Source organism: Pongo abelii, chromosome 3 (genome assembly GCF_028885655.2).
Source record: "Pongo abelii isolate AG06213 chromosome 3, NHGRI_mPonAbe1-v2.0_pri, whole genome shotgun sequence".
NCBI lineage: Eukaryota > Metazoa > Chordata > Mammalia > Primates > Hominidae > Pongo > Pongo abelii.
In genome coordinates this window covers 102,337,979-102,354,423 of record NC_071988.2, presented here as the reverse complement: position 1 = coordinate 102,354,423, position 16,445 = coordinate 102,337,979, and the positions used below count along the sequence as shown (strand labels likewise).

At 36.4% G+C, this 16,445-nt stretch overlaps 1 protein-coding gene across 9 annotated transcripts in view; it reads left to right on the top strand.

Moving 5' to 3' along the window:
* Window positions 1–16,237, top strand: part of PRKG2 (protein kinase cGMP-dependent 2) — a 120,794-nt gene extending 104,557 nt beyond the window's left edge. For all 9 annotated transcript variants that reach the window (XM_009240143.4, XM_063723487.1, XM_009240141.3 and 6 more), the window contains 2 exons: window positions 11,178–11,244; window positions 13,809–16,237. In XM_009240143.4, coding sequence (XP_009238418.2) covers window positions 11,178–11,244; window positions 13,809–13,904 — 163 coding nt within the window. In that variant the 3' untranslated portion in view covers window positions 13,905–16,237. The remainder of the gene's footprint in view (window positions 1–11,177; window positions 11,245–13,808) is intronic.
* Window positions 16,238–16,445: the final 208 nt, after the last annotated feature.

Here is a 16,445-nt window from a genome sequence, read left to right as displayed (position 1 = left end):
AAAAGAAGATACCATTGTTGTTGCCAGTATTCAAGAGGATGGGTCACCTAAATCAACTGTGAAAAAGTATTCTATTTCAGGTTTAATTAATAATATATATTTATTTTAAATATAATTTTCCTTTGAATATCCTCAAATTCTGAACCCTCATGTTGTATTTTACTTTTTGGGTAATGGACATTGATTTCACTGGTTTCCACAGAACCTCAAACCATGCTTTATCCTTTTGCAGTAATCTGACATGTACTTTTTCAGTTCTGTGAATTTTTAAAGCTGGCCTTCAGAACCGTTGATAACCTTCATAAGACGGCCTGTTGTGGGGTGGGGGGAGCGGGGAGGCATAGCATTAGGAGATATACCTAATGTAAACAATGAGTTAATGGGTGCAGCACACCAACGTGGCACATGTATACATATGTAACAAACCTGCACGTTGTGCACATGTACCCTAGAACTTAAAGTATAATAAAAAAAAAGACATCCTCTCTGATGTATTAAATATTCAAATGTGGCAGTTCAAACCTTCAGGTTTTGGCTTGTTAAATCAGTGCTTGGATAACTGCTGCCATCTTTAAGATGTTTTCATTTTGCTCATGATTCACAGATATAAAAAATTACCTTTAAGAATATGTAGATAGTGCAAAATACATTTGAGGCTTTTATTATTGAAATCCTTTGACTACACTGATATGTTCACTTTTAGAAATGAAAACACCGCATTCCTTTATAGATTTTTTCACTGAAGAATTAGGGGCACATCTACATGGTATGAAAATAAAGGGAGAAGGGCTGTTGCTGAATAGAAATGCTATTCATGTTTCTTAACAGTAGCAGTACAGCTTCAAAACAAAAACAAAAAATCAACCTGCCAATTCTACTGTATGTGTTAATGAACTTACTTGAAATAAAGCCATGTATTCAATACTGTAAATTCATATTGAGCTCTGCCTTAAGGATATTTTTAGGAAGAAAGGGAGGGAGGAAACATAGGAAGGAAAGAAAGATAAAGACACGTGTAGATTTTATAGAATCAAAATGCTTGTAGTATTCTAATATTCTGTGCTACCCTTTGGATTGCCTTCAGCTGTAAAGCTCATTATTTGTCTTAGATTCTAATTTATTTTCTTCCAGCACTCCATGCTGTTATCACAATTTCTCTTCTCATCATAAAATGACACAGAAACACACTATTCATATTGAGGAAACAAGTGCTCTGTCAATTAAAGCCATTCTTCCAATATACATTCTTCCTTTCTCTCATTATAGAAGGGTCTTCATGTTTTGCTTTGGCATAGCTGGGAAATAGAAGTGGTATATGTGTTAACAGGCTCCAGCTTAGCTTTTACTTCTTCTTTATCTGAGGCTCATTTAAATGTAGCTGTCAAATTGTCATTAGATGCACATGCAAATTGCTGCTAAAGGATTTTCTCACCTTACCATAGTAATAAAGAATTTTGAATTTCCTTCCCTGTAGGGACTAATTTGTCTATTCCTTCTTAATAGGCAACATTGTCTTTGCTATATGTAATACAGACTCTGAGTGCAGAGTATAGAGTTGATTAATAAGATATACCAAATTTACAGTGTCTTCGGTTGTGTAAATGCTCAGAAGCATTTTTTCATCTATTTTCATAGTGCTTTTTAAGCTATAAAGCTGAAGGTGGGGAACATCAGAAAACTTGATCTTTCTCTCCAAATGGGAGTGTTTAAAAACCTTCCACAAGTCTTTAAGCTGCGTAGCTTCTCTACTCAGTATATTCTTAGAATTAAAAACAAACAAACAAACGAAAAAGCTTCTTTCTAAAGTTTGGCATCAGATTTTTCTCAGTCTCTTCTAAAGTAAAACTTTTTTTTCTTAGAGAACCAGTCACTTTAATTTTGTATTTTTTTTTTTCTATTTGTCTCTCTTTTTTTTTATTATATTTTAAGTTTTAGGGTACATGTGCACAATGTGCAGGTTAGTTACATATGTATACCTGTGCCATGTTGGTGTGCTGCACCCAGTAACTCGTCATTTAACATTAGGTATATCTCCAAATGCCATACCTCCCCCCTCCCCCCCACCCCACAACAGGCCCCAGTGTGTGATGTTCCCATTCCTGTGTCCATATGTTCTCATTGTTCAGTTCCCACCTATGAGTGAGAACATGTGGTATTTGGTTTTTTGTCCTTGCAATAGTTTGCTGAGAATGATGGTTTCCAGGTTCATCCATGTCCCTACAAAGGACTTCAACTCATTATTTTTTAGGGCTGCATAGTATTCCATGGTGTATATGTGCCACATTTTCTTAATCCAGTCTATCATTGTTGGAAATTTGGGTTGGTTTCAAGTCTTTGCTATTGTGAATAGTGCCGCAATAAACATACGTGTGCATGTGTTTTTATAGCAGTATGATTTATAATCCTTTGGGTATATACCCAGTAATGGGATGGCTGGGTCAAATGGTATTTCTAGTTCTAGATCCCTGAGGAATCGCCACACTGACTTCCACAATGGTTGAACTAATTTACAGTCCCACCAACAGTGTAAAAGTGTTCCTATTTCTCCACATCCTTTCCAGCACCTGTTGTTTCCTGACTTTTTAATGATCGCCATTCTAACTGGGTGAAATGGTATCTCATTGTGGTTTTGATTTGCATTTCTCTGATGGCCAGTGATGATGAGCATTTTTTCATGTGTCTTTATGTGTCTTTTGGCTGCATGAATGTCCTCTTTTGAGAAGTGTCTGTTCATATCCTTTGCCCACTTTTTGATGGGGCTGTTTGTTTTTTTCTTGTAGATTTGTTTGAGTTCATTGTAGATTCTGGATATTAGCCCTTTGTCAGATGGGTAGATTGCAGAAATTTTCTCCCATTCTGTAGGTTGCCTGTTCACTCTGATGGTAGTTTCTTTTGCTGTGCAGAAGCTCTTGAGTTTAATTAGATCCCATTTGTCAATTTTGGCTTTTGTTGCCATTGCTTGTGGTGTTTTAGACATTAAGTCCTTGCCCATGCCTATGTCCTGAATGGTAATGCCTAGGTTTTCTTCTAGGGTTTTTATGGTTTTAGGTCTAATGTGTAAGTCTTTAATCCATCTTGAATTAATTTTTGTATAAGGTGTAAGGAAGGGATCCAGTTACAGCTTTCTACATATAGCTAGCCAGTTTTCCCAGCACCATTTATTAAATAGGGAATCCTTTCCCCATTTCTTGTTTTTGTCAAGTTTGTCAAAGATCAGATGGTTGTAGATGTGCAGCATTATTTCTGACGGCTCTGTTCTGTTCCATTGATCTATATCTCTGTTTTGGTACCAGTACCATGCTGTTTTGGTTACTCTAGGCTTGTAGTATAGTTTGAAGTCAGGTAGCATGATGCCTCCAGCTTCATTCTTTTGGCTTAGGATTGACTTGGCAATGCGGGCTGTTTTTTGGTTCCATATGAACTTTAAAGTAGTTTTTTCCAATTCTGTGAAGAAAGTCATTGGTAGCTTGATGGGGATGGCATTGAATCTATAAATTACCTTGGGCAGTATGGCCATTTTCAAGATATTGATTCTTCCTACCCATGAGCATGTAATGTTCTTCCATTTGTTTGTATCTTCTTTTATTTCATTGAGCAGTAGTTTGTAGTTCTCCTTGAAGAGGTCCTTCAAATCCCTTGTAAGTTGGATTCCTAGGTATTTTATTCTCTTTGAAGCAATTGTGAATGGGAGTTCACTCATGATTTGACTCTCTGTTTGTCTGTTATTGGTGTATAAGAATACTTGTGATTTTTGCACATTGATTTTGTATCCTGAGGCTTTGCTGAAGTTGCCTATCAGCTTAAGGAGATTTTGGGCTGAGACGATGGGGTTTTCTAGATATACAGTCATGTCATCTGCAAATAGGGACAATTTGACTTCCTCTTTTCCTAATTGAATACCCTTTATTTCCTTCTCCTGCCTGATTGCCCTGGCCAGAACTTCCAACACTATGTTGAATAGGAGTGGTGAGAGAGGGCATCCCTGTCTTGTGCCCATTTTCAAAGGGAATGCTTCCAGTTTTTGCCCATTCAGTATGATATTGGCTATGGGTTTGTCATAGTAGCTCTTATTATTTTGAGATACGTCCCATCAATACCTAATTTATTAAGAGTTTTTAGCATGAAGCATTGAATTTTGTCAAAGATCTTTTCTGCATCTATTGAGATAATCATATGGTTTTTGTCTTTGGTTCTGTTTATATGCTGGATTATGTTTATTGATTTGCATACGTTGAACCAGCCTTGCATCCCAGGGATGAAGCCCACTTGATCATGGTGGATAAGTTTTTTGATGTGCTGCTGGATTCGGTTTGCCAGTATTTTATTAAGGATTTTTGCATCTATGTTCATCAAGGATAATGGTCTAAAATTCTCTTTTTTTTGGTTGTGTCTCTGCCAGGCTTTGGTATTTTAAAACCATACAGTTGTATGTATCTGTCCATTCTATATTAAATAATCTTTCCCAGAAATAGCTACAGAGCTCTGCTATCTTGTGTCTAAGAGCTAATTTAAAACTAGACACCAGTCATGTCTCCCAACACCTATCTTAAAAGAAGGCTGATATACTTGTAAGGTACAACGATATCTTTCCTGACAGGAAGAGGAAACATTTGTTTCAGGTTCAGGCATACCTTGTTTTATCACACTTTGCTTTACTTACTCCACCTTGCAGATAGTTTATTTTTTACAAATTGAAGGTTTGTGATAACCCTGCATCAAGCAAGTCTATCAGGGCCATTTTTCCAACAACGTTTGCTCACTTTGTGTGTCTGTGTAACATTTTGGTAATTCTTACAATATTTTACACTTTTCATTATTTTTATATCTATTATAGTGATCTGTGATCAGTGATCTTTGATGTTAGTATTGTAATTTTGAGGGCATCACAAACTGCAGCCCTATAAGATGCCAAACTTCATCGATATATGTTGTGTGTTCTGATGACTTTATCGATGGCCCATTTTCCCATCTCTCCCTCTACTCAGACCTCCTTATTTCCTGAGACACAACAGTATTGAAATCAGGCCAATTAATAACCCTACAGTGGCCTCTAAGTATTCAAGTAAAAGAAACAGTCTCATGTCTCTCACTTTAAATAAAAAGCTGGAAATTATTAAGCTTAGTGAAGAAGGCATATCAAAAGCTGGGATAGACTGAAAGCTAGGCCTCCTGTGCCAATTAGTCAAGTTTTGAATCCAAAGGAAAATTTCTTGAAGGAAATTAAAGGTGTTACTCCAGTGAACACACATGTATTAGTCAGGGTTCTATAGAGGTATAGAACTAACGGAATAGATATATAAAAGGGAGTTTATTAAGTATTAACTCACGCAATCACAAGGTCCCACAAGAGGCTGTCTGCAGGCTGAGTAGCAAGGAGAGCAGTCTGAGTTCCAAAACTGAAGAACTTGGAGTCCGATATTCGAGGGCAAGAAGCATCCAGTAGAGGAGAAAGATGTAGACTGGGAGGCTAGGCCAGTCTCTCTTTCCACATTTTTCTGCCTGCTTATATTCTAGCCACACTGTCAGCTAATTAGATTGTGCCCACTGAGATTACGGGTGGGTCTGCCTTTCCCAGCCCACTAACACAAATGTTAATCTCTTTTGGCAACACCTTCACAAACACACCCAGGATCAATACTTCAATCCAATCAACTTGCCACTCATTATTAACCATCACAATGCACATGGTAAGAAAGCAAAACTGGCTTATTGCTGATATGGAACAAATTTTAGTAGTCTTTATAGAGATCAAACCAGACACAACATTTCTTTAACCCAAAGTCTAATCCAGAGCAAAATTCTAACCCTAGTCAACTCTATGAAGGCTGAGAGAGGTGAGGTAGCTGAAGAAGAAAAGTCAGAAGCTGTCAGAAATTGGTTTATGAAGTTTAAGAAAAAAAGCCATCTCCATAACTTAAAAGGGTAAGGTGAAGCAGCAAGTGCTGCTATAGAAGCTGCAGCAAGTTATCCAGAAGATTCAGCTAAGATCATTGATGAAACTGTCTACATAAACAACAGATTTTAAATGAAGAATAAATTGCCTTACATTGAAAGAAGATACTGTCTAGGATTTTCCTAGCTAGAGAGGAGAAGCTAATATCTAGCTTCAAAGCTTCAAAGAACCGATTAACTCTCTTATTAGGAATGCAGCTGGTGACTTGAAGTCAGTGCTCATTTGCCATTCTAAAAATCCTAAGGCCCTTAAGAATGATGCTAAATCTACTCTGCCTGTGCTTCATAAATTGAACAAAGCCTGAATGACACCATATCTGTTTACAGAATGATTTACTGAATATTTTAAGCCTACTCTTGAGACCTACTGCTCAGAATAAAATGTTTCTTTCAAATATTACTGTTCATTGACAATGCACCTAGTCACCAAAGAGCTCTGATGGAAATGTACAAGGAGATTAATATATTTTCATGGCTGTTAACATCCATTCTGCAGCCCATGAACCAAGGAGTATTTATTTTTAATTTTAATGTTTTTGAGGGTCTCATTCTGTTACCCAGGCTGGAGTGCAGTGGCACAAACATGGCTCACTGCAGCCTAAACCTCAAGGAATAATTCTGACGAATTTAAAGTCTTGTTATTGAGAAATACATTTTGTAAGGCTATAGCTGCCATAGTGATTCCTTTGATGGCTCTGGGCAAAGTGAGTTGAAAACCTTCTGTAAAGAATTCACCATTCTAAATGCCATTATAAACATTTGTGATTTATCAGAGGAGGCTAAAATAGCAACATCAATAGGAGTCTGGAAAAAGTTGATCCTAACCCTCATAAATGGCTTTGAGAAGTTGAAGACTTAATTGGAGAAAGTAAATGCAGATGTGCTAGAAATAGCAATAGAACTCGAAATTTGAATTGAAGCCTGAACATACAACTGAATGTTGCAATCTAATGATGAAACTTGAACAGATGAGGAGTTGCTTCTTATGGATGAGCAAAGAAAGTGGTTTCTTGAAATCCAGTCTACTTCTGGCAAAAATGCTGTGAACATTGTTGAAATGACAACAAATGATTTAAATATTACGTAAACTTACTTAGTTGATAATGTAGTAGCAGGGTTGGAAACAATTGACCTCAGTTTATTTATTTATTTGATTATTTATTTATTTTAGAATCTCACTGTCACCCAGGCTGGAGTGCAGTGGTGTGATCAGGGCTTACTGCAGCCTTGAATTCCTGGGCTCAAGTGATCTTGCTGCCTTAGCCTCCTGAGTAGCTGGAACTGTGGGTGCATGCCACCATGTCTGGATAATTTTTTAACAATTTTTTTGTAGAGATGGGTGTCTTGCCATGTTACCCAAACTCCTGGCCTCAAGAGGTCCTCCCACATTAGCCTCCCAAAGTACTAGGATTGTAGGCATGAGCCACTATGCCCAGCCTAACCTCAGTTTTAAAAGAAGTTCTACTCTGCATAAAATGCTATCAAACAGTATCACATATTGTAGAGAAAATTTATGAAATGAAAAGTTAATCAATGCAGCAAACTTTATCATTGTCTTATTTTAATAAATTACCACAGCCACTCCAACCTTCAGCGACCCCTACCCTTGTCAGTCAGCAGCCATCAACACCAAGGCATGACCTTCCACCTTTTTGACCATAGCAAAAAGAATATGATTCATTGAAGGCTCAGATGATTGTTAGCATTTTTAGCAATAAAGTATTTTAAAATTACGTACATTTTTAGACATAATGCTGTTGTACACTTAATACACTGCAGTTTAGTTTAAACATAACTTTTATATGCACTGGGAACTCCAAAATTTGTGTGACTTGCCTTATTACAGTGGTTTGGATCTGAACCTTCAATATCTCCAAGGTATGCCTGTATTTTAACATTGTTTTTGATATTTCTAGTCTTTGAAATTACTTTCAAGAATAGGCTCTATGAGTCTTCTGAAATGAAGAAGCAGTTTATATGCGGTTGCTGCTAATATTTCTCTGGTGAATATTTTTTACACACCAGTGCATGCTGGCACTTGCATTACTTAAAATGTGGTTAGTGTCAAAAGGCCATGTGTTAAGTGAATAGCCATGCATGTTAAGTAAATACTGTGATAAGTCAGATTGTAACAAGTACTCTGTAAGCAACACATGGGCTGTTTGATTCAGTAGAGTGATGGTAATGATTTTTATTAATATTTATGAAGCACCTCGGGGTAGAGAGCATTGTAAAATATGTTAAAAGGAATTGTTGCCATATTTGGTGACAAAAGAAAAGAATCCATAGAACTGTGTACCTAGAAATCCCTAAAAGTGGAGGCTCAGTCTATGCAAAAAAGCAATGGGTAGAACAAAGAGAGGACTTCTGTGGTTTTACAGCAAGGGCAGAGGAGGGATATAAAACAGCTGGGTTGCTCTCTGACTCTCACTTTTTGACTGGAGTTTCAGCAGCTTATGGCAAAATGATATTTTGGTTTAGAATAGCATCTGAAATGGAATGCACTAGAGTCTGCTCTCTCTGTTTTTCGTTCCTTTTCTATTGCTAAGCTTAGACTTGTAATAGGAAATCCAGTCAAGCACTAAACCAAACCCAAGTCTGGGGATGAGAAGAGAGTGAGAAAGGTGGAAGAGCCTAACTTCTGGTACGGCCAACAGACAGAGCAATGTGACAGCCTCCTGAAAGTCTCCCTGCCTTTAATCACAGGGACGCATCACCATTCCATTCTGGTCCCTGTGGTCTTTATCTCTAAAGCAGTCAGAAGTATCTTTTGAGAAGTAGCTTGTGTCATTTACTTAGAGCTTTCTGATTCTTTCACTACATGTAGAAATCTTGATTCCTTACTGTGCCTGCAAAGCTGTACGTGATCTAGCCTCTGGCTCTCTCTCAGACATCTTTTTTTTTTTTTTCTAGTTTCCTCTGCATTCACTATACTTCAGCTCATTCCTTCCATCTGGAAGGGCTTTGCCACAGATCTTCCCATGGTTCCCCCTTCTCTTCATTCTGGCTCTTTCAAATATCACTTTTTCAAATACTTCCCTAGCTATAAGCAGCCCCTCCCAACCTGTTCCTATTCCCATCATCACCTACCACTTTATTCTCTTTTATCTTCCTTGTACTTACTACTATATGAAATTAATTTAATAATTTATATTGTTTACTTGACTTCTTTCTATCACCTCCCAGCAAAATAAAAGCATCTTAAAACCTTCCACAAGTCTTTAAGGGGTGTAGCTTCTCTACTCAGTATATTCTTAGAATTAAAAAACAAACAAACAAACAAATTTCTTTCTAAAGTTTGGCATCAGATTTTCTCAGTCCCTTCTAAAGTAAAACTTTTTTTTTCTTAGAGAGCTAGTCACTTTAATTTTGTATTTAAAAACAATACAGTTGTATGTATCTGTCCATTCTATATTAAATAATCTTTCCCAAAAATAGCTACAGAGCTCTGCTATCTTGTATCTAAGAGCTAATTTAAAACTAGGCACCAGTCATGTCTCCCAACACCTACCTTAAAAGAAGGCTGATATACTTGTAGGGTACAACTAAATCTTTCCTGACAGGAAGAGGAAACATTTGTTTCAGTTACAGGCATACCTTATTTGATCGCACTTTGCTTTACTTACTGCACCTTGCAGATATTTTATCTTTTACAAATTGAAGGTTTGTGATAACCCTGCATCAAGCAAGTCTATCAGGGCCATTTTTTGTTGCCTGAGACCAAGTTGACTTTCCATAAATATTGGTTGGCTGGCTGAGCTGACCTCAGTGTGCCAGCAGAAAAGATCAGTGGCTATAGAACAGCATGATTTCATGTTCTTGTTATAAGATCCTGAGAAACAGAGTAGATTGTTTCTATTCAAGAGAAATGAGGCCTCCTGACTCCTGGTGTTATATTTCTAGACCATCAAGCTTGAAATATATGCTTGAAATATACGAAGATCAGATCAGCCCTTTTAGATTAACGATGTGTAAGCAATGATGAAAGAACTTCTGCTTAATCCCATATTTTCACAGATTACTGTAAAATACTTTTTCTGCTTAAGTGTGTTCCTTTGCAGAGTCATTCAATCACTCAACAAAAATTTATTGAGCCCCTGTCCCATATCAAGCACTACTTCAAGTGTTGGGGCACAGAGAAAAGGAAATAGATAAAAATCTCTGCCCTCATGGAGCTTGCTTTCTAGTGGGGAGATAGAAAGTAAACAGGATAACTAAGTCAAGTAGTATATTAGATAGCTATAGATGCTAAGGGGGTAAAATAAAGTAGGGAAGGAGGATAAGAAGCTTGTGTGTGTGTGTGTGTGTGTGTGTGTGTGTTTGTGTGTGTTGGTGGGGGAGAGTTTCAATTTTAGATTGGATGGCCAAAGAAGATCTCACTGAGATGAACGTTGAGAAGGGACATGAAGGTGTTGAGAGAATAAGACATGGAAATCTAGAGAAAGAACAATCCAGCCTTGAGTACAAAGGCCTTAAAGTGGAAACAACCCTAGTTGGTTAGGAGAATAGTGAGAAGATAAATGAGTTAAGGGAGAAAGAAAGAGAAAAGTAAAACAGTGGTAAGGTAATGGAAGGATGGTGGTAGAAACAATGATTTTATAAAGCCTTGTCGGTTACAGCAAAGACATGGAACAGACTTTGCCTTTTACACTGAGTAAGATGGAAAAGGTGGGGAAGTATTGAACCGAGGCATGTTGTGACCTGACTTATGCTATAAACGACCAATCTTGCTGCTAAGTTATCTCCAGCACAAAAGTAGGGCTGGTTCCTTGCTAGTAGAGTGAAGGTATTGAAGACTGGCCAGATACTGAATATAGATAGAATGTGAAGCTAGCACTGACAGGATTTGCTCATGGACTCGGGTAGGATATAAGACAAAGAACAACTACAAGAGCTTTGGTTTGAGCAACTGAAAGAATTGAGATGAGGTTGGTGGAGAAAATTTTAAGCTTCTGTTTGGATGTGATACATGCCAGATGCCTATTAGACATCTAATTGTGAGAAGATGAATAAGAATTGTAGACCTTAGACCCTGATGGAGGGGTCTTGGTTGGAAATAGAAATTTCGGAATAATTAGTGTATAAGTGCTATTTAAAGCCATGGCAGATAACTTGACATGCTAATAGTTTATCATCCAAGTAATATTCCTTTTTGTCCTCTCTTTCTCTCTTTCTCCATTCCTTCCTTCCTTCTTTCCTTCCTTCCTTTCTTTCTCATTTCTCAGGTGGTTAAATGGTTTTAATTGGGAGGGACTGAAAGCACGGAGCCTTCCATCACCTTTGCAAAGAGAGGTATTGTATTTATTGTATTAATTTTTTATTTTTTTCCCAGGGATTTGTTTTTGTACACAGATTTTAGATGTATGTGTATGTATATGCCCATAACAGATTTTGGGTGTTTTTTTAAAAGCAGTTTTTATTTTAAATTAAGTGAATTTGTCTTAGTAATTGTGATTATAGAGACTAAATAGTACTGCCTAGTTGACGGACATTAACTTACCTATCAAGAACCAAATACACGTCAGTGCCACTTAAGTCCCAAAGTAGTCAGTGTTGTTCAGGCTGACAAGTGACTGTAGAAATTTGATGTGAACAATGTATGTAACTTAAAATTTTCTAATAGCCATTTTGAAAAGGTGAAAATAATTTTAATTATCATACCTCCAAAATATTATTTCAATATGTAATCAATATAAAATATTAGTGAGATAGGTTATGTTTATTTTTCCATACTAAATTTTCTAAATCCCAAGTGAATTTTACTGTTACAGCACATCTCAGTTCAGATGAGCGACATTTCAAGTGCTCAGTCACTTCGTGTTACTAACGGTTTTGTTATTGGATAGCGCAGCTCTAGAGGCAGCAGAACTTCAGCTAACATGGGAGGAAGAATGACTCAGAAATGATCTAGGTCAGCATACTACTAAGTTTATGTTAGTGTTTTTTCCAAAAGATTGCGAAGATCTATATTTCCTCTTATACATTGGTAGATTGCTATCTGACTTTTTTTCATCAAAGTGTAGTTGTGGAGAATATGATTTCCAGTATGTTGTAAATGTTGATATTTTAAAATAAAACACTAGGCCAGGCATGGTGGCTCACGCCTGTAATCCTAGCACTTTGGGAGGCTGAGGCAGGCGGATCACGGGGTCAGGAGATCGAGACCATCTTGGCTAACATGGTGAAACCCTGTCTCTACTAAAAATACAAAAAAATTAGCCGGGCGTGGTGACGGGCGCCTGTAGTCCCAGCTACTCGGGAGGCTGAGGCAGGAGAATGATGTGAACTCAGGAGGTGGAGCTTGCAGTGAGCCAAGATCACACCACTGCACTCCAGCCTGGACGACAGAGCGAGACTCCGTCTCAAAAAAAATAATAATAAAAATAAAATAACACTACCGTTACTTCATTCCTTTAAATATATTTACTATAATCTAAATACATTGAGATTTAATACCTATCTGCCACTTATAAAGTTTGGGCAGAAATATTGTATCACTCCTTTTCATCATATCATCATATTTTCATTCTATGTTCCCTATAAGATTTCATCCTAACGTAAAATGCTTCTATGCTTGACAATCTTTCTTGATCATTCTTTAAATGCCTTTAAATTTTAGATTTAAAATTTGTGATAACACCAATATTCTGAATTCTATTGTAATTACATTTTTATGGCATGCAGTGTCAAATGGCATAAATATATTATGAATATCTAAAGGTAATTATTAAATAAACATTTTTTGAGAAGAAATTATTTCATGTACCTATGGATAGATATTATTTATTAGAAGAATGGGATCAGATTCAGCATCAATTCTATTCCTTTTTAAAATTATTGTTATGCAGATACAAGTTCTAAGAGTTGTGTTCTCACATATATAAGTGGGAATGGAGGGTTTTATTACAGCGATGTCACTTTGAGCTCCTTCTGAACGATCTCTAGCTCTGTTCCTCCACCACATTATGATCTATCATAAATAATATTTTTAATGATTTTTCAGCTGATTATTCAATTAGGCATTACTTACATTTGTTTGAAAGCAGAGTTAGAAATCATTTTATTTGTGAAATAATTTAATACCAGCATAATTTCACTCTCTCAACAGGGTCATTAATATTTTGAATTGTTCCTTTTTTGGCATTCTGAATACTTTATATGGATCAATTAACCATAAAAAATTTCAGGATTGGTGAGAAACTTATACAATGGAAGAAGAATGCTAGCAGATTTCGATTTTAAAAGAGTTTTCAATTAAAAAAATAAATAGACATTATTTCTGTCACTTTTTTTTTTTTTTCTGAGACAAACTCTCACTCTGTTACCCAGGCTGGAGTGCAGTGGTGTGATCTCAGCTCACTGCAACCTTCACCTCTCAGGTTCAAGTGATTCTCCTGCCTCAGCCTCCAAAGTAGATGGGATCACAGGTGTGTGCCACCATGCCAAACTGATTTTTGTATTTCTAGTAGAGATGGAGTTTCACCACATTGTCCAGGCTGGTCTCAAACTCCTGACTTCAGGTGATCTGCCTGTCTCGGCCTCCTAAAGTGCTGGGATTGCAGGCGTGAGCCACAGCGCCTGGCCTATTTCTGAACTTTTTCTTTAGGAAAACTCCTCATGCCAGGTAGTTACTATTCAATGTTATCTGATGACCAAATCTATTTGGTTGTAAAGAGAAGATCTCATGAGGCTGAGACTAGGACTCAAGAATGATAATTGGTCATTTTTTTCTTGTATGTAACTTCCAAGTGGTTGCTGTATGAAATCAGTGTTCTGAAATAAAAAACATTACCCATATGTGATAGCATGCTTGGTCAACATTATTCTTCCTTTTGTTTTAATTATTTCTATATTAGCTCAATGGACCCATAGATCACAGCTACTTTGACAAATATCCTCCTGAAAAGGGAATGCCTCCAGACGAGCTATCAGGCTGGGATAAAGACTTCTGACAGAAGAAAAGTTGATTACTGCCTGTACACTACAGAAGAGGACCTCAAGGATCAATAATCCAACACATTATTTTCTTTTCAGAGTATTATAATATCTTTGGAAGACCATTAGGGAAAAGAAATTCCTGCACAAGGGGAAGAGGAGAATGGTATGGATGTGGTTCTGAGTTATAGTGTCTCATTTAGATGCTGTGAATTATCGATGTATTACATTATTTGCTTTTCTCAACTGCTAGAGGCTATCCCATTTTCCTTTCCACAATCAGAGCCATTTTTGTTAAAGTGGCAGTTTTTTCTGCAATCTATTGTTCCATTCCAATCATATCCTTCTCGTTTGAGTACTACTAACGTTTAAAAAGGGTCTTGCCCTTGAATAACTAAGTCATACAAATAGAAGGAAAAACAATGGTGAATTTTGGAGAGCTCCCTAGCTCTCAGCAACTTCATATAAGCATGATGGTATCTTAAAATGGTGGTTTGCAGAAAGCATGGTAGCCAACAGAACCTCCTGACTTTCACCTGCTTTTAACCTGAAAATATATTAATATGCCTCTGACATGAGTCCAGGGAGAGGCAAGATTGAGCAATAGTCAGTGGCACCTTTTCCTAAAGTAACTGAATCAATCAATCCAATCAGGTAATTATTTTCTATTGGGGAACTTAGAAAAAAAAGTAAAGCAAGAAATATTTTCTCTCCTTTATGATCAGTGATACCTTAGAGACTTTTCAAAAGTCCTTGTTAAAGATAGTTACAATGTGTGGTTAAATGATGCTAAAATATTTTCACAACCAGAGTAGAAAATGTCCTGGAACAAAATTGTGAAGGCTTTTCCCTCCCAGTAAATAGAAAGGAAGATATATTCTAATAGGTAAGACTGCTAACTCTTTGAAAATCTGAGGTATTTTGAAAAATTCTGTGATTGTTGCTATTAATAAACCAAAATTGTATAGAATCATCGTTACTTTTTAATATAAATCCCATTGACAAATGTTGATGCACTGTAATCACTGCTGAGTTAATAGCTCTTTTTAAAGACATCTGAGTCATGGATGTGTTTATAAATTTAGATTGTTAAGACAGGCAAGCCACCGGAAAAGTGATAGGATTTCAGAAGTAAAAGGGACAACAGCATTCCTCCTATCCCTTCCTTGCAATCTCCCAAATAATAAATAGGATAGTTTCAATAGCATGGGACCTAGTACCTAAGAAGTTTGCTGATGAATGGTTGTATGTATTGACCACGAGCATTCCCTTACCCTCCTTCCAAAATGAATAAGAAGCAGAGACTTTTCTGTATTTTTTAAATCTAGCAGAGTAAAAATACTGTATAAGTTCTGGGATTATTCAAGCTTCTGGTTATATTTTCATATGATAATGTTCTATGTCAAGAGGAACCTTTACCCAGTCCCCACTCATAATTTCCTCATCCAGAAAAAAGCCAGCTATATGCTTCCTTAATGAGTTAAGCTAGACAAGTGAAGCCCAATCCAGAAAGGTGCATCCTTAACAAATTAGATTTCCACATTTATAATCCTTTTGCTGAACCAAAGAGTTTTTGTTTCCTGGAGCTGTATTTTTAAAGATTATGTATTGTACATAGAATAATCATTTTTAATAGGATTGACATAACCTGCTTAAAGAATTTCTAAGAGTTTTTAAAGATTTTTATTTGAATTTGGTTTGTTTGTACTGTATGTTTTTCCATGTATATATTTTTAAATTACCAACCTATAAAGATAGAAAATTTATGTATTGGGTGGATATTAGAACTGTACAGTTATAATAGGAATGATATTCTCAAAGCAGATTAATAGTTGTAATTTTTAAAACCCTACATATATAGAAATAACCAAGTTAGAGTACTACAGGTTTATTTTTCCTGTGATTGACCATGTCAATGTGTTATCCTCCCACGTGATTTTTTATTGTTTCCTTAGAGTACTTTAAAAGATGAAGAAATGAGAGACTGAACCATTGAATAATCCCAACTCCGCTATTTCCTGACTGAGTGACTTTGGGAAAGTGATTTAGCTTTTTTGAGTACTAGCTTTCTCATTCATAGAAAAAGGCAGAGTAAAGTAATATTTACTTTAGAGGCTTGTTTCAGGGATTAAGTTATGTAGAGAGTCTTTTGCCCGGTGTCTCTGAGATAACCATTGCTGCATAGACGGGAGCTACTGTTACTGTCTCTATTAAAATTAAAGGGGCCTTAATAACCATTTAGTCCATCTTATGTATCATTGGTATCTGTATGCAGAATTGTACTTATCAAATCCAGTATCTGTCATTTTTTTTTCTTTTAAATCATGAAGTAAAAATGATTGATCAAAAACTTCGGTGTATGAGATGAAGGGTTAACCCTCACTAAAGTGAAGTGCTTCATTAAGTTAACCTAAATTTTAATTTTTATGAATTAAAGATACACACATACAGGGAAATATGGAAAATTACCCTCATATATGCATACCCATCATTTTCCTAATCATTAAATCATTCCCAATCTCTCTTGTTAGGATGTAAACTTAATTTTTCATCCTTGA